This window comes from Rana temporaria, chromosome 11 (genome assembly GCF_905171775.1).
Source record: "Rana temporaria chromosome 11, aRanTem1.1, whole genome shotgun sequence".
Classification (NCBI taxonomy): domain Eukaryota; kingdom Metazoa; phylum Chordata; class Amphibia; order Anura; family Ranidae; genus Rana; species Rana temporaria.
Genome location: NC_053499.1, coordinates 6,083,879 through 6,109,180, shown reverse-complemented (window position 1 = coordinate 6,109,180; position 25,302 = coordinate 6,083,879). Strand labels below are relative to the sequence as shown.

General features: G+C 47.3%; 1 protein-coding gene across 2 annotated transcripts in view; it reads right to left on the bottom strand.

Annotated features, from left to right (window-relative positions):
• The window catches only part of BTBD10 (BTB domain containing 10), a 73,594-nt gene extending 48,638 nt beyond the window's left edge, over positions 1-24,956 (bottom strand). Inside the window, exons 1-2 of one of the 2 annotated variants that reach the window (XM_040327928.1) lie at positions 24,817-24,956; positions 6,204-6,354 (exon numbers count right to left, since the gene is read on the bottom strand). In XM_040327928.1, coding sequence (XP_040183862.1) covers positions 6,204-6,304 — 101 coding nt within the window. In that variant the 5' untranslated portion in view covers positions 6,305-6,354; positions 24,817-24,956. The remainder of the gene's footprint in view (positions 1-6,203; positions 6,355-24,816) is intronic. The other variant, XM_040327930.1, reaches the window with a different exon arrangement.
• Between the last annotated feature and the right edge of the window lie 346 nt (positions 24,957-25,302).

The window sequence follows — 25,302 nt, the reverse complement described above, 5'->3', positions numbered from 1 at the left end:
CATAACTGCTTTACACACACACAGCCGCCATGTAGCAGTAAAACCGCTATAGGATGGACTTAAAGTCGTTAAGTGTCCTGAAGTATCTATTCTATGTAATCTGACAGCACATCATTAGACCCCGAGCAGCATAGATTGTAATGACTTCATAATCAGGGGGTGATGAACACAGCGGCACCATTCACAAATCACCACTGGATGCCCATTCATCATGATTGCCATTTCCCAGCTTTTTGTTCTGGCGTATTACTCACATAATACCTTACTTCCTGCGTTTTCGCCAAACATGCTAGTTTGTGGTCATACACTTTCCCATTTCTTTCACAGATCATCTCAAACAATGTAAAGATCTCTGGTCACAGCATATGCTTATAAATTACATCAGCACTGTAATAACAATACAATCATTAGTTATATTTGACAATCCAATATAATCTTTTTTTTTTAATGAAATCGCCTGCTGCCTTGTCTGCTGGCCATCTTTCCACAACCTCCCGATTCCCCTCTGTATGCTTTTGCAGCTTCTCCTCCATTACAAAAAGGACTACATATCCCATGGTACCTTGCTGCCTGCAAGCTGTGATTGCTGTGCTGACTCCGCCTCCAGAAACTCCTTCTCTCAGAAGGCAGGCTCTGAAATGTTTGACACAGCAGTGCATACTCACATGTAGAGATGCACCGAAACTTTGGCTGCCAAAACATATCGGCTGAAAATGGCCTTTTGCAGATGAAAAAAAAGCGACAATTTAAAAAAAAAAAAAAAAAAAAAAGATCAAATTAATAAAATGTAAAATAATAATTAATAAAAAGGGGGGGAAAAAAAACACAATGCATCAGTTTAGGCCAATATGTATTCTGCTACATATTTTTGGTAAAAAATTATTTTTTATAATAATTTGCAATAAGTGAATATTGATTGGGTTGCGCAAACTTACAGCGTCTACAAAATAGGGGATTTATGGAATAGTAATGGCAGGGATCAGTGATTTTTAGCGAGACTGCGACATTGCGGCGGACAGAGCAGACACCCAACATTTTTGACACTTTTTGGGAACCAGAGACATTATTACAGTAATCAGTGCTAAAATTATACACCAACATTATACTAACAACACTTGTAAGAAAAAGGTTAACATCAGGGCGATCAAGGGGTTAAAAGGCATTCCCCGTTTGTGTTTTCTAACTGTATGGTGGGACGGTGGGACTGGGGAAACGCACAGATCCGTTTTCCTGCATAGCAGAAAAGACAGGATTCTGTGTGATCACCGCTGTCAGAACAGAGATCTGCCTTGTTTACATAGGCAGATCCACAAACTGTCAATGCAGGGAACAGTCGCAGGTGGCTGATTGGCTTCCCCGCTGGCCAATGGGTGCCACAAAAACGAGTTCATCGGCCCGTGTGTACCTGGCTTTAGATCAATTTTATTTATTTTATTGCCGCTTGTGTCTCCACTGAGCACATTGGCCCAGATTCACAAAGCACTTACGCCGACGTATAACTAGTTACGCCGACGTACGTGCAAATGTGCGCCGGCGTATCTGTGCGCCAGACCCACAAACTAATATGCGCCTAAAAACAGGCTACACCCCGCCGACGTACCTTGCTTATGCCGGCGTAGGCTGGGCGCACATGGTGCCGCTCTCATTGATTAGCCAGTCAAACATGAAAATGAGGGAAATACGGCGATTCACAAACGTGCGTGCGTGTGCCCGGCGCATTGCTACTCGAGATGCGCGCAAGTTGTACGTCCGGCGTAAAGTTATTCCCCATAAAGGAGGTGCAACCCAGCAACAGACATGCTCAGGTCTGCACCAGGGAACACAAGTCTGCGTTTTGTGCTTTCGACGTGTGTCTGGCTGGGTGTACGTTATGTTCACGACGTACGCAGTGATACGGCGTAGCTTAGGCAGTTCTGCCGGCGTGGTTGCGAGCAGGCGCATAGGGGTGCATCCACGTCACGGCACATGCCCAGTTTGTGATACGTATCTGTCTGGCACTCGGCCCATCATTTGCATGGGTTGACGCCCACTTCCACCTACGCCGACGTGCGCCTTCGAAACCCACGCCACGCTGGCGCAGCGTTGGGAGCACTGGCTTGCTGAATGCAATGCTTGCCTCTCTGCGTTGGCGTAGCGTACAGTGTGTGCTCTATGGCGGCGTAATATGCGCCCTGCTCTCTGTGAATCTGGGCCATTGCCTCCCGTTTCCCGGGTGGCTCCAGTCACCACAACAGGAGAGAATACAAATCTCTCTAGACCGAGACGGCAGTAAAGGTCTAATTGTAAAGAGCTTTGGATAGACTTTTGCATTTCTATTCTTTTGCTCAAGAGCCATAAAGAGTAAAAAAGAAAAAAAAGTCAGTAAATCGGCCAATACAAAAGGGCCATAAATTAAATGTCACAGGCCAGCAATGTCAAGAGACCACGGATTACCCAGCTGCTGCACATTGTCCTTTTTTCCCCTCAAGAAGACATTTAGCCCTTGTTCACACTGAACGCGGGTTTGAAATTGTGCAATATCCCTTGTCATGCGATTCTGTGCAACTCAACAGAATTCGCACCAGTGTGAACCAGGCCTGAATGAGTTGTAAAGTCAAACGCTTATTTTATCTTAATGCATTCTATGCATTAAGATAAAAAGGCATCTGTGTGCAGTAGCCCCCCTAATAGTGACCGGAGCCCCATCTCTGTCCAGCAATGTCCACAAGTGTCTTGGCTGTCCAGGACTCTCCCTCCTGATTGGCTGATTGGTTAGCTGACTTTGACAGCAGCGGGAGCCAATCAGGAGAGAGAGGTGGCAGGGCCGAACCGCAGCTCCATGTTTGAATGAACACACAGAGCTGCAGCTCGGCTTGGCTGCCCCCCTAGCAAGCTGCTCGTTGTGGGGACACTCGACAGGGAGGGGCCAGGAGAGTCAAAGAGGGACCCGAGAAGAGGAGGATGTGGGCTGTGTGCAAAACCACTGCAACAGTGTAGGCAAGTAGAATTTTTTTTTTACTACTATAAAAATAAAAAAACGAGACTTTACAATTACTTTATGGCCGGGTTCACACTTTTGTGAATTAGATGTGGGTTTTCCCACATATCAATTCGCATAGCAGGAGATTGTGTCCGGCTCTCTATGGAGCCATTTCACACATCTCCGCAGCGGCTTCGGTGGAAATGGCACAGGACGCCCTGTGCGTCTTTTGGTCCGTTTCAGGTCCGAATTCAGGCCAAAAAAAAAAAAAAAAGGGGGGAAGTGCAATGAATCACATAATGCTCAATATGACTCAACTCTTACCATTAATATATATAGTTTTGCATATCTGCACAATATATTTTGTTTTGAATTACTTTGGTGTAGGGGTCATTTTAACAAAGAAAAAAAAAAAAAGAAGAAAAAAGAAGAAAGAAGAAAGGGGGATAAACAGAGAAATGCAAACCCGGTGGTTTTATGCGACACCAAACCCATAAAAAAGCTGTGGCTGGCACGGATATTCTTGGAAAGCGGTATTGATCACAGTTCAGGAAGCAGGAATTTACTGTATAAGTTACACATTACAGAGAGCGGAGCCAACCCCATCAAATCATTCTCTGCAGCCATTACCTTTTGTACCACCACCCCCTCCCTTAGAATGTAAGCTCTACGAGAAAGGCCCTCCTGTACCTTCTGTATTGAACTGTACTGTAATTGTGCTGTGCCGCCCCCCCCCCCCTCTACATTGTAAAGCACTGTGTAAACTGTTGGCGCTAGGGGTGCAACAGATAAAAAAACTCACGGTTCGGATCATTTTCCGACTAGGGTTGGTGTCACCCAGTGCAAAAAAAAAAAATGGTATCACCCCCCACCAACTATAGTACCCCCTCGGTAAAGACCCCCCCTCCCTAGGTGCAGACACCCCCCTCGGTGCAGACCCTCCCCAGCAGTACACCCCCCCTCTCAGACACCCCCCCCCCTCTCAGTACACAGGCACCCCTGTAGTACAGACAGTAACCCGCGCAGTAGTACAGACACCCCCCATCAGTATGACTCCCAGCGGTGTGTGTGTCCCACGAGTGCGGGCTGCTCCTCCTCTGTGGGTGTAAACAGAGAGGAGGGCCGCCGCCGGGTGTATCAAGATGGCTGCGGCTCTGGAGCTAGGCTGAAGCCGCGGCCTTTCCTAATGTTATGGCCGCGGCGGCAATCCGCGGATCACAGTGTATGCCAATCCGAATGGGGGTGACCTGTTCGGATCACGGATCAACGATGGTCTGTTGCACCACTAGTTGGCGCTATATAAATCTTGTATAATAAATAATGAAGCCTATTCACTTTATTTTATTCATCTTTCCCATCCTCAAACCAATGACCAGTCAGTGGCAACTGGTATACAATTTACTGTAAAAGGCCACTAAACAAAATGCGACAAGCCAAAAAAAAAAAAAAAAAAAAAATCATATGATGGAAATATTCACATCTAAGGTGGAAAAGTCCCATCAGCTGTGCAAAAACGCGATCCGACTATAACTCTATGAAAACTCCTGCATTTTTTGCAACATACTGCAAAACTTGAAGTCATCACTGGCGTCAGTGCCGACTGCAATAAGAACCCTCGACTGCAATAAGAACCCCCCCCCCCCCCCCCCGACACTGGCATCAGCGCCGCCTGCAATAAGAACCCTCGACTGCAATAAGAACCCCCGACACTGGCGTCAGCGTCGACTGCAATAAGAACCCCCCCCCCCCCCGACTGCAATAAGAACCCCCCCCCCCCCCCCGACTGCAATAAGAAGCCCCCCCGACACTGGCATCAGCGCCGCCTGCAATAAGAACTCCCGACACTGGCGTCAGCGACTCGGGTTGACATCAGGGGCGATCAAGGCATTTATGCCGCGTACACATGACCGTTATTCATGTCATTGAAAAACAAAAAAAAGTTTCTCTCGACGCGATTCCTCTCAAGCCTGCCTTGCCCACACACGATCGTGAAAAAAAAATGCTCGAGCAAAGCGCGGTGATGTACAACATGTACGACGGCACTATAAAGGGGAAGTTCCATTCGAATGGTGCCACCCTTTGGGCAGTTTATGCCAATTTCCCCATCTCATAATTTGCTTCTGAGAATGCGCGTCCCCCCCCCCCCCCCTCGTTAAAGCGTACACACGCCAGTTTTTCACGATGTGAAGAAAAAATAAAGCAAGTTCTAAATTTCTTAAATGCCCATTTTTCTCATCGTGAAAAATGCTCTGGAGCCAACACACGACCGTTTTTCACGACCAATTAAAAAAAATGGCATTTTCTCGTCATGAAAAACGGTCGCATGTGTTCCCTACAAGTTATTACTGTGTGGGGGATGGACTGACAGGAAGAATACAGAGATCACTGTTCCCGATTACTAGAAAACAGAAGATCTCTGTTTACTTCCCTGTCAGAATGGGGATCTGCATTGTTTGTTTACATTGGCAGATGCCCGTTTTGCCTCTCTGTGGAGCAGTCGCAGATGGCCGGCAGATATAGGTAGAAGAATACGTATCGGCCTAAACTGAGGGAAAAAAAAATGTTTTTTTTATTTATTTTTGGGGGAAATTTATTATAGCAAAAAGTAAAAAATATTACATTTTTTTCAAAATTGTCACTCTATTTTGGTTTATAGCGCAAAAAATAAAAACCGCAGAGGTGATCAAATACCACCAAAAGAAAGCTCCATTTGTGGGGGGAAAAAAAAAGGACGCCAATTTTGTTTGGGAGCCACGTCGCGCGACCACGCAAGTGTCTATTAAAGCGACGCAGTGCCGAATCGCAAAACCTGGCCAGGTCCTTTAGCTGCCTAAAGGTCCGGGTCTTAAGTGGTTAAAGTGGATTTGCAGCGATGTGCAGCTTATGGGATACCTCGCTACATATAGATGGTTTTGAAATACTAAGTCCAACAAGGTGTGACGGTCTGGTGTGCACACCTGTTCAGCCATATGGTGTATTTAACCGAACTGACTAGCTTTTTTCTGGGAATTCCATCCTGACCGGTAACAATCAGGATAGTATGACGTGACATTTTAGTGCAGGACAAAATGAGTTTTCCAAAGAACTGAAATAAAAAACGCAAACAGCCGAGTTAACAATTAACAAGAACGGTAAATGAAAGTCACCCGATTGATTGGTAATCTTATCACAGCCACCCACTCAACAGACCCAGGAGGAAATAAAAAGTATCAGAAAAACGTACAAAAGACTTTGCAGGACCTACCTTGAGTGCTTGTAAAGTTTTCGAGGTCTATTACACAATTTCCGATCCCAGTTCTCTGGATCACTGGAGTTACTGTCGTATGGATGAGAACGTCCGGCCATGCCACTCCCAGCTTCCTCACATTACTTCTCCACAAGTACACATGAGTGACCTATATAAAAAACAAAAAACAGACGTATCGATTAAAACTGAAGAGGACATGCAAAATGAAAGCAAGCACATGGTGCGGAATCAGATTGGAACTACCGACATCTATTGTTTGAGGAAACAAACACCCTGCTTTTGACGCATTCCCCTACAATGGTTGGCATTACTGGTCAACTGGAACATGCTGAAGGGGAGAAGGAACACACAACTACAAAGTCCAAGCCCAGGTTCACACTGGGCTGCGAGAGTAAAGCTGAACCTCGTACGATTTCAGTCTCGCTTGTCAGTCCCGATTTCAGAAACATCTGTGCGGGTTTCTGCACAGATGTCAATGTAAATCGCGGGCCGAAATTGCAAAACGTAGTACAGAAACTAACCCTTACAGGCCGCTTTGACTTACAGGTAAGCCTAGGTTAAGGCTTACCTGTAGGTGCAAGAAAGGTCTCCTTATCCTACACGGTTAAAGCGGATGTGCCATGGGAAAAAAATATTAAAAGCCAGCAGCTACAAATACTGCAGCTGCTGACTTTTAATATTAGGACACTTACCTGTCCTGGAGTCCAGCGCCGATCGCAGCGGAGGACGAGCGGTCGCTCGTCTCTCTGCTGCTCCCCCCGCCATCCACGCTGAGGGAACCTGGAAGTGAAGCGCTGTGGCTTCACTGCCCGGTTCCCTACGGCGCATGCGCGAGTCGCGCCGCGCCCGCCGATTGGCTCCCGCTGTGTGCTGGGAGCCGAGTGTTCCCAGCACACAACGGGGGGGGGGGCGACGGGATGTGACGGAATGCCCGTCTTTTGCCCGTGAATGCCGGGCCGGAAGTGGGTGCAAATACCTGTCTTTAGACAGGTATCTTCACCCCCCTCCCCCCTGAAAAGGTGTCAAATGTGACACCGGAGGGGGGAGGGTTCCGATCAGCGGGACTCCACTTTAGGGTGGAGAACTGCTTTAAGGTGATATTTGCAAGAAAGACGGCACCGAGGTCTACGTAGATAACAGCGCACTGAGCCTGCCGCTACTAACGACGATCATGTCGTTAGTGACGTCATCGTAGGGCTGGAAAAAAAATCGATTTGAATCGAGTTGCGAGGGCAAATCGATTCAGATTTTGACCAAATCGTTTTAATTATTTATTTATTTTTCCCCATAGGCACAGCGCTCCACGGCCTCACCTGCTAAAAGGCCCTGATGCCGCTCACGGCCTTTTCCCAGGATCGCGGCGGGCAGGATTTTTTAGGCGAGGCTGCGGCTTTGGCCTAGTCCACGGCTTTTTTCCCCCCAGGATCTTTTAGGACCAGCTGTGTGCTGGGAGCTGAGTGTTCCCAGCACACAACGGGGGACAGACAAGAAGTCAGGAAAAACCCGTCTTTTGCCCGAGACATGTGGCCAGAAGTGGGTGCAAATACTTGTCTTTAGACAGGTATCTGCACCCCCCTCCCCCCTGAAAGGTGTCAAATGTGACACCGGAGGGGGGGGGGGAGGGTGCCGATCAGCGCGACTTCACTTTAGGGTGGAGATCCGCTTTAAATGCAAAAAAGATGTAAAGATGTAAACGTGTCTTTGTAGCACCGTGTTGTGTTTTTTTTTATAAATCCACCATTACTTTATTTTTATACCTGCCTTCCTGACATTCAGCTGTAAAATACAACAAAACCAGCCCACCTTTAAAAACCACCATTGCATTGAGTTGTTGGAAACACAGTGCAAGTAATAAAACACTCCAGTCTTGTAAACACCATCACCTTACACTTGGCCAGCTGAACCCATCATACAACCACCAACCCCCTCCCCCCACTGCTCATTTTAAAATCAACTGCCATATGAAGAGAGAGCCCGGAGTGGGAAAGGCAAACATACCATTCATGAAATCCCAGCCGATCCAGTTGCCTGCACAGTGCTGCACCCAGAGAGCACGTGTGCCCCAGAGTCAGTTCCCTTCCTAGAATACTTTACCACACGTTCCTAGAAAAACATGTTTACAGACCGAAGAGCGGGCATTGCTCTGTGCACACGTGCTGCACAGAGCTCCCCAAGGACCCATTCTGCCATCACACATACAGTACATATCTAACGCGACCACAAATCAACAAAAACAAAGCAAGCTGTAAAAGGAAATACTTTTCTGAATAGTAAACTCCTCTTTGGCAGGACATTCGCCTCGGTTCGCACCTAGTGTTGCTGCAGAATCACGCCTTCATGTTTTTATTGTTTTTTCCCCCTTTGAGGGAAGATTGGTCATTAACCACCTCAATACCGGGCCTGACACTTCTCACATACATGGGAAAAAAAATACTTATTTTTTGCTAGAAAATAACTTGGAACCCCCAAAACACATTTTTTATTTTTTTGTAAGCAAAGGCCTAGCGAATAAAATGGTGGGCGTTACAAATTCTTATGACTATTTGTATTTGCACAGTGGCCCCCCCCCCCCCAGCACAATTTTTGGGGAGGGCATACGCATTAATGAATTTTAGTGAACTTTCTACCCAGGAACCTGCAGTCACTGGCCCGGATTCAGATAGAATGCTCGGTGGTGCAGTGAGTAGCACTTTCGCCTAGCAGCAAAAGGTTCGCTGGTTCGAATCCCAACCACGACACCATCTGCCTGGAGTTTGCATGTTCTCCCTGTGTCTGCGTGGGTTTCCTCCGGGTACTCCGGTTTCCTCCCACACTCCAAAGACATGCTGGTAGGTAAATTGGATCTCATCCAAATTGGCCCAGTATATATGTATATATGTGTGTATGACTGTGTGTCCCTAGCGTGTCATGATCCTACGGGGTAAAAATGACCGCACCAACCAAGCAGATACTGGCTGGAAAAAGCGCCCAGAGGCGATTCAGTTCGCATGCGTTGCGCTATACAAGTCATTCATTCATTCATTCATTCATCTGCGGGCATAACGTATCTTAGATACATTACGCCGCTGTAACTTTGGGCGCAAGTTCCGTATGCAGAAAGAACGCAACGTATGTGTGGCGGCGTAAGCCCGCCCAATTCAAATGGGGATGTTGTGGGCGTGTTATTTAAATGTAAGATGACCCCGCGTTTTTGAATTTTTTTTTTGAACGGCGCATGCGCCGTCCGTGAAATATCCCAGTGTGCATTGCTCCAAAGTACGCTGCAAGGACGTATTGGAATCGACATGAATGTAAATGACGTCCAGCCCTATTTGCGAACGACTTACGCAAACAACGTAAAATTTGCAAAACTCGGCGCGGGAACAACGTCCATACTTAACATTAGCTACGCCTCATATAGCAGGGGTAACTATACGGCGAAAAAAGCCTAACGTAAACGACTTAAAAAAATGCGCCGGCGGGACGTACGTTTCTGAATCGGCGTAAATACCTAATTAGCATATTCCTTGCGTAACTATACGGAAGCGCCACCTAGTGGCCAGCGTAAATATGTAGAATAAGATACGACGGTGAAAGACACTTACGCCGGTCGGATCTTAGGAAATTTATGCGTAACCGATTCTCTGAATCAGGCGCATAGATACGACCGCGCACACTCAGAGATACGACGTTGTATCTCCTATCTGAATCCGGGCCACTATATCTGCTCTCCCCAGGAGACTGCAGTCACTATATCTGCTCTCCCCCAGTACACAGAACATGGAAATGCATTTATTTTAGTAAATACAAACTGATAAATACCGTTTCTCCTCAGCAGTATATAGCAGTCTAGTGACTTCTATCAGTGTCTGGTTAAAGCTTGTAGGGGGGTGTTTTCATTCTCCCCGATTGTCTTACGAGACTGCAGGACCCCTAACTCTGTCTGGACAGTGCCAATTGGCCCTGTGTTGATCACATTCACTCTCCCATTAAAAGGAAAAAAAAAAATAGCAACACACACCAAACTGAGCATGTGCAGAGTGCGCCCAAGGCTCTGTACTATCAGGAGTTGGGTTGGGGACAGTGGAAGAAGGGGAGGATCAAAGAAGATAGGATCAAACAGCCTTTTTACACAATGCAGAGGATTAACTCTTAGGTTCCACAGAGAGTATACCAAGCATGCTTTACTGTATATACAGACCGATTATACTGTTGTCTAGGGCTGCAACGGATCACAGGTGATCCAAACGGGTCACCCCCTTCGGATCGGCACACACTGTGATCCGCGGATTGCCGCAGCTCCGGAGTTAGGCCGAAGCCGCAGCCTTTCCTAACGTTATGGCCGCGGCTTCGGCCTAGCTCCGGAGCCGCGGCCATCTTGGTATGCCCTCCTCCTCCTCTGTTTACACCCACAGAGGAGGAGGAGCCCGCACTCGTTGCCGTGGGACACACCGCTGGAAGTGACTCTGTACTACCTGAGGGAGGGGGGAGGGGGGACATGTGGATATTACAGTGGGGGGGAGAGAGGTGGATATTACAGTGGGGGGGGGGAAGAGATGGATATTACAGGTGGGGGGGGGGGGGAAAGAGATGGATATTACAGTGGGGGAGATTTTTTATTTTTTTGCCGATCCGAAAAATGATCCGATCCGTGACTCCTGATCCGAGGAACGATCCGAACCGCGAGTTTTTTGATCCGTTGCAGCCCTGCTGTTGTCGGTTTAGTAGCACTTCATTGAAATGAAAAACATTACTGACAATAGGGAGACCATAGCGATTATAACAGGGCGACTATAGCGATTATAACAGGGCGACTATAGCGATTATAACAGAGCGACTATAACAGGGCGACTAGAGCGACTATAACAGGGCGACTAGAGCGATTATAACAGGGCGACTAGAGCGATTATAACAGGGCGACTAGAGCGATTATAACAGGGCGACTAGAGCGATTATAACAGGGCGACTAGAGCGATTATAACAGGGCGACTAGAGCGATTATAACAGGGCAACTAGAACGATTATAATAGGGCGACTATAGCGATTATAATAGGGCGACCATAGCGATTATAATAAGGCGACCATAGCGATTATAATAAGGCGACCATAGCGATTATAATAAGGCGACCATAGCGATTATAATAAGGCGACTATAGCGATTATAATAGGGCGACTATAGCGATTATAATAGGGCGACGATAGCGATTATAATAAGGCGACTATAGTTCTGCTTTGGCTCAGCTTTAAAATCGAGTCCGTGAAATTGTTATGGAGCATCTCGTCTTCCATTAGTCCCGTCCATCATCACTGGCAGAGCACGAGATCGTCTGGATTGCAAAACTGCGTGTATTCCTGTGACAAATGCAGAACCAGCTCAGGCACTGGGATAAATATATTCCTCATTTCCAGTAATACAATTATTCTCTGAAGGCCGGCTCTGAGCACACAGTCCCTCTCTACAAATCCAAACCTAATGCACTGCTGCCAGTCTATTCCCTGAACTGGATATACCAGGCACTTAATAAACAACACGATCCTCGTTATGTGTTTAGGTAGTGATAAGTGTTAACAGGACCCCAATGATACATCATGATGAGGCAAATTTAAAGAGAAAACGGTAGTTTGGAGGCCGGGCGCGACGTTATGACGTCACGGCCGGCCTCTGCATTCAATGAAAAAAAAAAAAGTGCCACCTTGGCAGGGAAGCCAGGATCATTTGTTTTTATTTTATTTCAGGCTTCCCAACCTAGAGGTGAGATGTGGGGTCTTATTGACCCCCCCATATCTCACTGTAAAGAGGACCTGTCATGCTTATTCCTATTACAAGGGATGTTTACATTCCTTGTAATAGGAATAAAAGATGATCCATTTTTTTTAAAGTGTCAAAGTAAAAAGTTTAAAGTAAAAACATTTTTTTTATTGTTAATTTTACTTTAAACTTTTTACTTTGACACTTTAAAAAAACAAACAAAAAACATTTTTTTTAAAGTGCCCCTGTCCCCGTGTGCTCGCACAAACGACACATACGCAAGTCCCACCCACATATGAAAACGGTGTTCAGACCACACACGTGAGGTGTCGCCGCAAACGTTAGCGCGAGAACGATAATTCTAGCCCTACGCCTCCTCTGTAACTCGAAACATGTAACCAGTAAAAAAAAATGAAAGCATCGCCCATGAGGATTTTAAAGTACCGAAGTTTGGCGCCATTCCACGAGCGTGTGCAATTTTGAAGGCCGACATGTTAGGTATCTATTTATTAGGCTTAACATCATATTTCCCATCATGCCAAAAAAATAAAAAAAAGGGCTAACTTTAATGTTATTTTTTAATTCATGAAACCCTTTTTTTTGGGGGGGGAAAAAAAGGGCGTTTGAAAAATGATTGCGCAAATACCGTGCGAGATAAAAAGTTGCGATGACCACCATTTTATTCCCTAGGGTGTCTCCTAAAAACAAAAAAACATATAATGTTTGGGGGTTCCGAGTAATTTTCTAGCAAAAAAAAAGATTTTTGCATGTACGAGAGGAGTGCCAGAATAGGCCCTGTAAGGAAGTGGTTAAAAAATTGCCTGCCAACAATTGTCCGCCATACAAAAGTCCAAAAGTACAAACACGCATGCTCGGAAGCAATGCTCATCATAACACAACATTAGCAGAAGTTGGCCAAAGGGTGGCGCGTAAGAGCTGAAAAAAAAAACAAAACACGTAGTTTCGTGTTTGTTGTCCGACAATTATTTGCCTTTCGTATGCAAGACAAGTTCACGGACAACGCCCTTCGGACAAAAGTCCTACGCATTGTCCGCAGAAAGACCGATCGTGTGTACGAGGCTTTTAACTTTACATATCATACACCAATTTTTATTATGTTTAGGTTTTTATCCAATTAATTAAATCAACACAATAATTATAAAATAATCAATAAAAGAAACAATAAACTATGAAAATAATCGTTGTTGCTGCCCTATTCGTGCCGGTTCACACTACCGCCACTTGGGATCCGACTTGCGCAGCCCCAAGTCACGCGACATGAGAAATTCAGAAAAGGTTCCTGTACTACTTCAAGGCGACTTGTAGGCAACTTGTACCCATAGATTTCAATGGAAGTCGCCTCCAAAGTCGGATCTCTGTCTTAAAGCGGGGGTTCACCCAAAAAAAAAAAAAATTCTAACATTACATTGAGCCGAGTTGTGAGAATGACATTACGCTGTTTTTTTTTTTTTGTTTTTTTTATTTCCTTGCCGTACATACCTTTTTATCTATATTTTCACCGCGGCTTCCGGGTATGTAATCTGCGGGACTGGGCGTTCCTATTCACATGCTAATTGATTGACATGCTTCCCATCGGCGCATACAGCGCGTCACGATTTGCCGCCGAAAGAAGCCGAACGTCGGTGTGCAGGGGCCGTATAGAGCCGATTTGCAGTAGAGCTGCACGATTTTGGGAAAAATGAGAATCGCGATTCTTTTGCATAAAATGAAGATCACGATTCTCAATTTTTTTTTTTTTTTTTTAACCCCTTCCCGACCGCCGCCTGTACATATACGTCGGCAGAATGGCACGTACAGGCACATTGGCGTACCTGTACGTCCCTGCCTAGACGTGGGTCGGGGGTCCGATCGGGACCCCCCCTGCGACTTGCGGCGGTCGAGTCCCCTCGGGGAGCGATCCGGGACGACGGCGCGGCTATTTGTTTATAGCCGCTCCGTCGCGATCGCTCCCCGGAGCTGAAGAACGGGGAGAGCCGTGTGTAAACACGGCTTCCCCGTGCTTCACTGTGTCGGCGCATCGATCGCGTCATCCCCTTTATAGGGAAGACACGATCAATGACGTCATTACTACAGCCACACCCCCCTACTGTTGTAAACACACACACAGTGTACACCAAATCCTACAGCGCCACCTGTGGTTAACTCCCAAACTGCAACTGTCATTTTCACAATAAAGAATGCAATTTAAATGCATTTTTTGCTGTGAAAATGACAAAAATCCCAAAAATGTGTAAAAATTGTCCGAAGTGTCCGCCATAATGTCGCAGTCACGAAAAAAAAATCGCTGATCGCCGCCATTAGTAGTAAAAAAAAAAATAATAATAAAAATGCAATAAAACTATCCCCTATTTTGTAAACGCTATAAATTTTGTGCAAACCAATCGATAAACGCTTATTGCGATTTTTTTTACCAAAAATAGGTACAAGAATACGTATCGGCCTAAACTGAGGAAAAAAAAAAATTTATATATGTTTTTGGGGGATATTTATTATAGCAAAAAGTAAAAAATATTGAATTTTTTCCAAAATTGTCGCTCTATTTTTGTTTATAGCGCAAAAAATAAAAACCGCCGAGGTGATCAAATACCACCAAAAGAAAGCTCTATTTGTGGGGGAAAAAAAGGACGCCAATTTTGTTTGGGAGCCACGTCGCACGACCGCGCAATTGTCTGTTAAAGCGACGCAGTCCCAAACTGTAAAAACACCTTGGGTCTTTGGGCAGCAATATGGTCCGGGGCTTAAGTGGTTAAAGCGGTAATAAACCCCGTTCTTGTCAATATTGCCCATGTTGTCACCTCTACTCATGTTGTCACCATTGCCCATATATGTATACTCTCGCTCAGGCCCCCAGGTAGTACAATGGTTCTCTCTCTCAGGCTCTGGGTTACACGGAACCCCTACGCCGGCCCTCACATTGGTGCCCCCCCGTCTTCTGCCTCCTCCAGCGGTAAAGCTCCGGCCGGGCTCCCCCAGCACCTGCCCTCATCTCCCCGGCTCCGGTCAGCATTCTCTGCTCCGCTCCCTGTCTGGAACCAGGCCCGCTAGGAATCCTGGGATTGGTAGTTCTACAAGGAGACCTCCCCTTCACTAACAACAGAGGCGGGACTACATATCCCGGCATGCCATGCGGAGCGGCAGCGGGCGGCGGATGATGACGTTCCTGCTGCGGATTGGAGGATGGTGGTGATGGGGAATGTGAGCGACTTCCGGGACACGCAAGAATAATTTATGGCTGCACCCGAAAAAAAAAAAAAATTGCTGGTCACCCCGCGGGGAGAATCGAGATCGCGATTCTCTCCGTGATTAAAGTGGAGTTCCACCCATAAATATAACATTACATCAGTAGTTTTAAAAAAAATGTCATTAGTCCTTTAAGAAAACAAAAATTTATTTTTTGATGCCTTCACAGTGTTGTTGCTAGGCAGAATAGTTAATCTTCCCACTTCCTGCACCTAGGTGCTTAATCTTCCTAACCTACACCGCACAGACTCCTGGGAATGTAGTGGGTGTTAACTTTCCAGGAGTCTGTGCACTCCCCAGTCTCGAAGAATCATGTGACTTGGACAGTACAGGTGCTGAAACCTGATCTGAAACCCATTACACTGCTTGTGCAGCACTGAGCATGTGCGAGATCTTCAAGGCTGAAATCCAGGAAGTCATACAGTCTGGCTTCATGATGCCCACACTTAAGATGGCCCCAGTCAATTTCTATTTTATAAAGTGTCTAAATGCTGTAACAACCTAACAAAACGGACCTTAGTTTACAGACTAACTTTACTAGAATACATTAAGCTTGTGTATTACAGGGGTATTTATATTTAAAAAGTGAAATTGTGGCCGGAACTCCGCTTTAATTGTGCAGCTCTAATTGGCATTGGGTAGATTAGGCTTCCTTCCAGTCTCGGTGACCCTATGGGAAGAGAGTGGAAATCTCTGCAACAATATGGGACACAAATAGCAATTAAAACCTGACAGAGGTTTAAACCTTTCTCTGCTTTAAAGTATTAAAAAAAAATGTTGCGCACTAGAAAGCAGTTATTGAAAAGCATACCTTAATTCCACTGTAATCCTTCCTTTTTTGGATTGCAGAGACTGTAATGTCCTGGCCTTGCCTTTACATAATGAAATGTCACTGCGTCGGTTGTTCAGGCCCGCCTCCAGTAAGCGGTTAGGTAACGTATCTCAGGTTGCTCAGCTCGCCCCCCCCCCCCCCCCCCTAAGCCTGAGAAGTTATCCGCCCCCCCCCGTCTACTGTCAGCCTCGCATTTCACCAGCACAGACGGTCTCCTCTCATAATAAACCCCACAGTGACACGTTAACATGCGAACGCCGACATGCCACCTGTGTGCTCGCGCTGTACGTCCCCCGCAGACAGAATTATGTAGGTCATTTGGCTTTAGAGTCCACATTTACAGCTGAGATACACAGTCTAAACCTGGCTGAGACAAGGACTGTGCAGAGGAATAATCCTAATCTGATCAGGAAGACCTCACCTGTCCTGCTCACTGCAGCGTGACGGACGTCACCCCGCCCCTGTCCCCCCCCCCCCCCCCCGACTGATCTATTCAACTGTAATTACTCCGGACATTTCTTGGTCATTGACCAGCCACTGCAAGATGCATTCCCAAGCCGTGACCAGGCCTGCAACTGCACAATCCAAAGAGAGACATTCCTTCATTGACATTTAACTGATCAATAACGCTATTAGCTGCCCGTTAACCCTTCACTGCCAGAGATGGGTTTTTTTTGCACACGTTTAACCACTTAAAGCGGAGTTCCACCTAAAGATGGAACTTCCGCTTAACCCACTCCTTGCCCCCTTACATGCCACATTTGGCATGTCATTTTTTTTTGGGGGGGGGGGGCTTCAGGAGAAGTGGGACTTCTTGTCCTCCTTCCACCGAGGGGCTGGTAAGGCGAATAGCTCAATCGCCTTATTGCAGCACCTCCCTGTAGGCGAGCGCCTGTCCAATCGGATGGCGCCGCTCGCGCATGCGCAGTGGGTGCCCGGCCGTGAAGCCGAAAGCTGTCACTGCCGGGTGCTCACACTAGGAATGAAGAGGGGGGGCGAGGCGCGGAGCCCCGGCCGGTACGTCGCTGGAACCGTGGAGCAGGCAAGTGTCTGTTTATTAAAAGCCAGCAGCTACACTTTGTGTAGCTGCTGACTTTTAATAAACTTAAAAAAAGGCTGGAACACCCCTTTAAGCCCCGGACCATTTTGTTGCTAAAGGACCGGGCCCCTTTTTGCAATTCGGGAACTGCGTCGCTTTAACTGACAATTGCAGTGTGACAAAATATTGCAACAACCACCATTTTATTCTTTAGGGTCTCTGCTTAAAAAAAATATATAATATATCATGTTTGGGTGTTCCACATAATTTTCTAGCAGAAAAAAAAAATTTTTTTTTTTACTTGTAGGTAACAAATGTCAGAAAAGTTTTGGTCTTTAACCACTTACTTACTGGGCACATATACCCCCCCCCCCCCCTTCCTGCCCAGGCGAAATTTTAGCTTCCCGGCACTGCGTCGCTTTAACTGACAATTGCGCGGTCGTGCGACGTGTCTCCCAAACAAAATTGACGTCCTTTTTTCCCCCCCACAAATAGAGATTTCTTTTGGTGGTATTTGATCACCTCTGCGGTTTTTATTTTTTTTGCGTTATAAACAAAAATAGAGCGACAATTTGACAAAATGTAATATTTTTTTGCTATAATAAATATCCCCAAAAAATATATAAAAAAAAAAAAAAAAATATACAATTTCCTCAGTTTAGGCCGATACGTATTCTTCTACATATTTTTGGAGAAAAAAAATAATCGCAATAAGCGTTTATTGATTGGTTTGCACAAAAGTTATAGCGTCTACAAAATAGGGGATAGTTATGGCATTTTTAGTAATATTTTTTTTTTTTTTACTAGTAATGATGGTTATCGTGACTGCAACATTATGGCGGACACATCGGACACTTGACACCATTTTGGGACCACTGTCATTTTTACAGCGATCAGTGCTATAAAAATACACTGATTACTGTGAAAAGGACACTGGCAGTGAAGGGGTTAACCTGTAGGGGCGCTGAAGGGGTTAAGCGTGCCCCAAGGGAGTGATTCTTACTATGTGGGGGCGTGGCTTGGCGTGTGACATCACTGATTGTCGTTCCCTATGACAGGGAACAGACGATCAGTGACAGTCTGACTAGGAAGCACGGGGAGAGGTCAGCTCTGTGACCCGTTCGTGGGACACCGGCGGCGATCGGGTCTGGTCACGGAGTACCTGACCGGGTTGCGAGCGCGTGCAACCCACGGCTGTGCATATTAAATGGGACGTACCTGTACGCCAATATGCGCAGCCGTGCCATTCCCCCGACGTACATCTGCGTGCGGCGGTCGACAGGCGTTAAAAAAAAAAAAAAAAAAAAAACATAAGATTTCTCTTAGATAAAATAGCTGTCCAAAATACCAATTTGTGGTATTTGTATACAGTGGAACATCGGATTAAGAGCATAATCAGTTCCGGGAGAATGCTTGTAATCCAAAGCACTCTTATATCAAAGCGAGTTTCCCCATAGAAGTCAATGGAAACAAAGATAATTTGTTCCGCATTTACTTCTAGGTTATGAAATACCACATGTGGCCAGAGGTGGGTGGGGGGCGCCGGAGAGCCTCGGAAATACTCGGCTGATCTCAGAAACACTAGGGAATGGAGTATTGCTGAGCATCTCCAAATGATTCCGAGTTTTTCCAAACGGCTCAGAAAAAAAAAAAAAAAAAAAAAGAAGAAGAAGGGGGAAGGACAGTGGCTGGGCTCGTCGCTGGAACAATCAGGGTCAGGTAAGGAAAAAGGGGGGGGGCAGCAGCTGCAGCACAGGTTTTTCACCTTGAATGTATGAAGGTGAAAAACCTTGAGACTTTACAACCCCTTTAAGCAAGTCGATCCCAGAAACCCCCCACCCTGGAGTATATTTACCTCTTCCACAGGATTTATATCGTGAGTGTAGAGATCTCCTGCGGAGGAGGTGGAGATTTCATTAACTGGGATGTAAACATTCTGGAAGGCCGGTGTATTGTCACAGTTTGCTGCCTATCCTAGAATGCTCCGGAAGTCACGTGGCGGCCAACTGCGCATGCGCGATGCGTTACAATGGATTCACGACAGTGCACACCAGTGAAACCTCGGTCGGCATCCAGGCTCTTTCCCTAACATCCCCGTGGATTGCCGGTGATTACGGCAGGACCATGGATCTGTGTGTGTAATGATGGGGTGTAAACACACAGATCCACCTCCTGTCAGAGGTGAGGATACCGATGCTGTGTTCCCAGTACAGAGGAACACACATCGGTCTCCTCCCCTTGTGAGTCCCCTCCCCCCTACAGTTAGAACACACTAGGGAACATATTAACCCCTTCAGCGTCCCCTAGTGTTAACCTCTTCCCTGCCAGTCACATTTACACAGTATCAGTGCAGTTTTATAGCACCAATCGCTGTATAAATGTGAATGGTCCCAAAAAACTTGTCAAAGGTGTCCAATGTGTCCGCCGCAATGTCACAAAAAATAAAAAAAATAAATAAATAAATAAATAAAAAATAAAAAAAAATAAATCGCAGATCGCCACCATTACTAGTAAAACAAATAAAAATGCCAGAAATCTATCCCCTATTTTGTAGGCGCTATAATTTTTGCGCAAACCAATTGATATACGCTTATTGCATTTTTTTTTTACCAAAAATATGTAGAAGACTACGTATCAGTCTAAACTGAGGAAATTTTTTTTTTTTTTTTTTTTTTTTAATTGTGGTATTTATTAAATCAAAAATGAAAAAATATTGTGTTAAATTGTCGCTCTTCTTTTGTTTATAGCGCAAAAAATAAAACCGCAGAGATGATCAAATACCACCAAAAGAAAGCTCTTTTTGTGGGAAAAAATGATAAAAATATAATTTGGGTACAGTGTTGTATGACCGCGCAATTGTCATCCAAAATGCGTCAGCGCTGAAAGCTGAAAATTCGTCTGGGCAGGAAGGGGGTTTAAGTGCCCAGTAATGAAGTGGTTAAAATGCCAACTCCTTCAGGGGACAGGGAGTGACGTGAATGGCTCTATACAATGAAAAGATGTATTCATTTCCTGCATTTATATATTACGCAATGTCTGCACTTTATCAATGAGTTCATCCCAACGCATCCCGGGGTGTGAACTTCTACTTCACCGAGTCATAACCGAGCCGTACTGAACCGGGGAAGAGGGGTGGAGCCCCAACAATCACAAAGACAGGGAAAAAAATAATAAATAAATCACACTGATATTTAAATGACATTGCCGGTTCATGCAGGTCAATGTTTTTATTTTTTTACTCTGAAGTTTTCTAAACTGTTTTCCTAACAAATATTGTACAAATTCTTCTATAAATGCGACCAAAATAGAGGCAGTACTTCTTAGAGAAGGCCGAGGCTCACACTTCCTGCCCGTCATTGTGTGGCGCTTCCTATTTCCTGGCTAAAAAACACACACAAGTAAAACAAAGTGATGGACCCACTGATCAAGGCCGACGCTAAAAGACCTTAGAAAGCCGAAGAACTGTTTCCTGGAATTCCAGCTTACACCCAACAATAATAAAAAAAAAAAACCTGTCTCTTCCCCTCCTAACACCTATGCGGACTAATCTGTCAGAGAAAGAAGTACCCCTTATATACTCGAGTTTTTCAGCACCAAAAATGCCCCCCTCGGCCTATACTCGAGTCACCTTTTTGCGCCTGATCTCCCGGAATTTGGGGACCCGGTACCGGCTGGCCGAAGGTCCCCTGGACCCCAACCTTGACACACATGTAGCCCCACTCTTCCTCTACAAGTGTGCAAAGCTTGTTGTCCGGGGGACCTACGGCCGGGGAGCACCGATTTTTCAAAGCCGGGCACCCCTTCAATAGACTCCCATGTTAAATGTCAGTCTAGTCACGGGCACAGCGAGGCATGGGCACAGCGAGGCATATACTTGAGTCAATACTTTTTCCCCATTTTTTTGTGGTAAAATTAGGTGCCTCGGCTTATATTTGGGTCGGCTTATACTCGAGTATATACGGTATACACTTACCTATTTCCACTCCAGTGATGTGATTGGGCTCCCCTATGTCAGCCAGTCAGGGAGAGGAGGAAGCCCTGGCAAAGGATGGGCCATTGAATCCTATTGGTGACGTCACTACACTCTCTCCTCTCCCCTGCAGCCACCGCTGGCTGATGCAGGGGGGGGGGGGGGGAATCATGTGACCAGACCATAGAGGGCTGAAAATACTCACCATATGGTGACTACACTATAGTGCATATGTACCTACAGAGCTGGACAAACTATCACATGAAGACCTTAAAGTGGAAGTAAACCCTACTATTGTTTTCAGCCAAGGAAGCTGCCATCTTGGCCTCGGTTTAATCTGCAACTGCCATAATGCTGCACATGTGATCCATTAGGACACCGGTCATTGGATGGTTTGACAGTTTGGTTGAGAGCACAACCAATGTGACAGCTAGCATATGCGACATGCCGGGAATGTTAACTGTTTTTTTGAAACTATAAAATGGAAGGGTTTACTTCCGCTTTAAAGAAAGATTTCTGAGACTTTATGTAAAGTTTAAAATTCTTGCATGTTCTCTTAGCTCAGGATAAGCAAATCCTGGAATACAATTCAGGTAACACTGTACTTCTCAAAAACAAGAGAAATATACATTTCTGCCACTAGGGGGGAAAGGCTCTAGTTTTTGTTTGCTTGTCGGCTCCATCTTGTCCCTCCTACAGTTGGGCGATTGTTGGGATCCAGTAGAGCAGACGATCGTTTCTGACCTCTCAGGCCTTAAATTGACGGGTAAAAGGGGGAATGCGTCTGACAAAATTAGTTTATTATTGGCAAATATTGAGAAGAAAATATTAATTTCCAAATGCTACAAGGATGACAAATCACATCCCGGCATGTGAGACGTCCCCTAAACACATTACAAAATACTTTATGGGATGAAATGAGGAGGCGGGCCAGAATGAAAGTGGGAGGAGCTTTTCCCTCCACAGCTCTCGTGTATAGGGGAAATCTTCTCACCTTCTTATTACAAAACAACATTTAAATAAAAAGCAATTTTAGTTCATTTGCAGAAGAAGAAATCGTACTTTATGTAAAGCGAAGAAAACTTTTATATACATTTCACCTTCCCAGAGCAACAAAATGACTTACAAAATTTGTAAAATTTCTCTGAAAATTAATAACAAACAACAACATTTTTAACAAATTTTACACCTCTACTCCAACCATCTACAAACATCTTACAAATATCACCCCCCCCCCATACACACATTCCTGCCCCCCTCACATATTTCTGCCCCCCCCCTGTCACCCCTCACATATTCCTGCCCCCCTCACATATTTCTCCCCCCCCCCTGTCACCCCTCACATATTCCTGCCCCCCTCCTCCTGTCACCCCTCACATATTCCTGCCCCCCTCACATATTTCTGCCCCCCCCCTGTCACCCCTCACATATTCCTGCCCCCCTCCTCCTGTCACCCCTCACATATTCCTGCCCCCCCCTCCTGTCACCCCTCACATATTCCTGTCCCCCCTCCTGTCCCCCCCTCCTGTCACCCCTCACATATTCCTGTCCCCCCCTTCCTGTCCCCCCTCACATATTCCTGTCCCCCCCTATCACCCCTCACATATTCCTGTCCCCCTCACATACTCCTGTCCCCCCCTCCTGTCCCCCCTCCTGTCACCCCTCACATATTCCTGTCCCCCCTCACGTATTCCTGTCCCCCCCCCTCCTGTCACCCCTCACATATTCCTGCCCCCCCTCCTGTCACCCCTCACATATTCCTGTCCCCCCCTTCCTGTCCCCCCTCACATATTCCTGTCCCCCCCTTCCTGTCCCCCCTCACATATTCCTGTCCCCCCCTCCTGTCACCCCTCACATATTCCTGCCCCCCCCTCCTGTCACCCCTCACATATTCCTGCCCCCCCTCCTGTCACCCCTCACATATTCCTCTCCCCCCCTCCTGTCACCCCTCACATATTCCTGTCCCCCCCTCCTGTCACCCCTCACATATTCCTGTCCCCCCCTCCTGTCACCCCTCACATATTCCTGTCCCCCCCTCCTGTCACCCCTCACATATTCCTGTCCCCCCCTCCTGTCACCCCTCACATATTCCTGCCCCCCCTCTCCTGTCACCCCTCACATATTCCTGCCCCCCCTCTCCTGTCACCCCTCACATATTCCTGCCCCCCCTCTCCTGTCACCCCTCACATATTCCTGTCCCCCCCTCCTGTCACCCCTCACATATTCCTGTCCCCCCCTCCTGTCACCCCTCACATATTCCTGTCCCCCCTCCTGTCACCCCTCACATATTCCTGCCCCCCCTCTCCTGTCACCCCTCACATATTCCTGCCCCCCCCTCTCCTGTCACCCCTCACATATTCCTGTCCCCCCTCCTGTCCCCCCTCACATATTCCTGCCCCCCCTCTCCTGTCACCCCTCACATATTCCTGCCCCCCCTCTCCTGGCACCCCTCACATATTCCTGCCCCCCCTCTCCTGTCACCCCTCACATATTCCTGCCCCCCCTCTCCTGTCACCCCTCACATATTCCTGCCCCCCCTCTCCTGTCACCCCTCACATATTCCTGTCCCCCCCTCCTGTCACCCCTCACATATTCCTGTCCCCCCCTCCTGTCACCCCTCACATATTCCTGTCCCCCCCTCCTGTCACCCCTCACATATTCCTGTCCCCCCCTCCTGTCACCCCTCACATATTCCTGCCCCCCCTCTCCTGTCACCCCTCACATATTCCTGCCCCCCCTCTCCTGTCACCCCTCACATATTCCTGCCCCCCCTCTCCTGTCACCCCTCACATATTCCTGTCCCCCCCTCCTGTCACCCCTCACATATTCCTGTCCCCCCCTCCTGTCACCCCTCACATATTCCTGTCCCCCCTCCTGTCACCCCTCACATATTCCTGCCCCCCCTCTCCTGTCACCCCTCACATATTCCTGCCCCCCCCTCTCCTGTCACCCCTCACATATTCCTGTCCCCCCTCCTGTCACCCCTCACATATTCCTGCCCCCCCTCTCCTGTCACCCCTCACATATTCCTGCCCCCCCTCTCCTGTCACCCCTCACATATTCCTGCCCCCCCTCTCCTGTCACCCCTCACATATTCCTGTCCCCCCTCTCCTGTCACCCCTCACATATTCCTGCCCCCCCTCTCCTGTCACCCCTCACATATTCCTGCCCCCCCTCTCCTGTCACCCCTCACATATTCCTGTCCCCCCCTCCTGTCACCCCTCACATATTCCTGTCCCCCCCTCCTGTCACCCCTCACATATTCCTGTCCCCCCTCCTGTCACCCCTCACATATTCCTGTCCCCCCTCCTGTCACCCCTCACATATTCCTGCCCCCCCCTCTCCTGTCACCCCTCACATATTCCTGCCCCCCCCTCTCCTGTCACCCCTCACATATTCCTGCCCCCCCTCTCCTGTCACCCCTCACATATTCCTGCCCCCCCTCCTGTCCCCCCCTCACATATTCCTGTCCCCCCTCCTCCTGTCACCCCTCACATATCCCTGCCCCCCTCCTCCTGTCACCCCTCACATATTTCTGTCCCCCCACCCTCCTGTCACCCCTCACATATTCCTGCCCCCCCTCCCCCTGTCACCCCTCACATATTCCTGCCCCCCCCTCACACACCCCTCACATATTCCTGCCCCCCCCTCCTGTCACCCCTCACATATTCCTGCCCCCCCCCTCACACACCCCTTTCCCATCATCTGTCACACATTCCATTCTTTCTCTCTCAGCCTCCAGTGTCCGCTCTCTCTCTCTCTCCCCTCCTCAGTCCTCACCTGCCGCCTCCTCCCCGCTCCTTCTCACTCTCCGCTTCCACCGATAGACCCGCACAGCTCCGGCCCGAACCTCATATGACCAAACCTCGCGAGAACCGCCCAGTCCCTGTGTGGAGAGACAAGTCTCGCGAGAAGTGCGGAGCCCCCGGAGGTGAGGAGAGGAAGTCCCGCGAGATCTCGCCGTGGTTGCCTGGGTGAAGTACGAGATCTCGCGAGGTCTGATTGGATCGCCGAGGAAACGTCACCCGTGTCACTGACAGCTATTGTTGCGTTCGGCCGCCGAGTCACGTGTGTCCGCCCTGGGCCCACATACATGACGTCATTACACAGAGGGTGTAACCGATATGACATCATTATAATACAGAATGTTATAAAAACTATATATATATTATCCACTTTACCACCGGGCTAATTTTGGCACTTCTCTCCTTCATGTAAAAATCTCAATTTTTGTGCTAGAAAATTAATCAGAACCCCCCAAACATT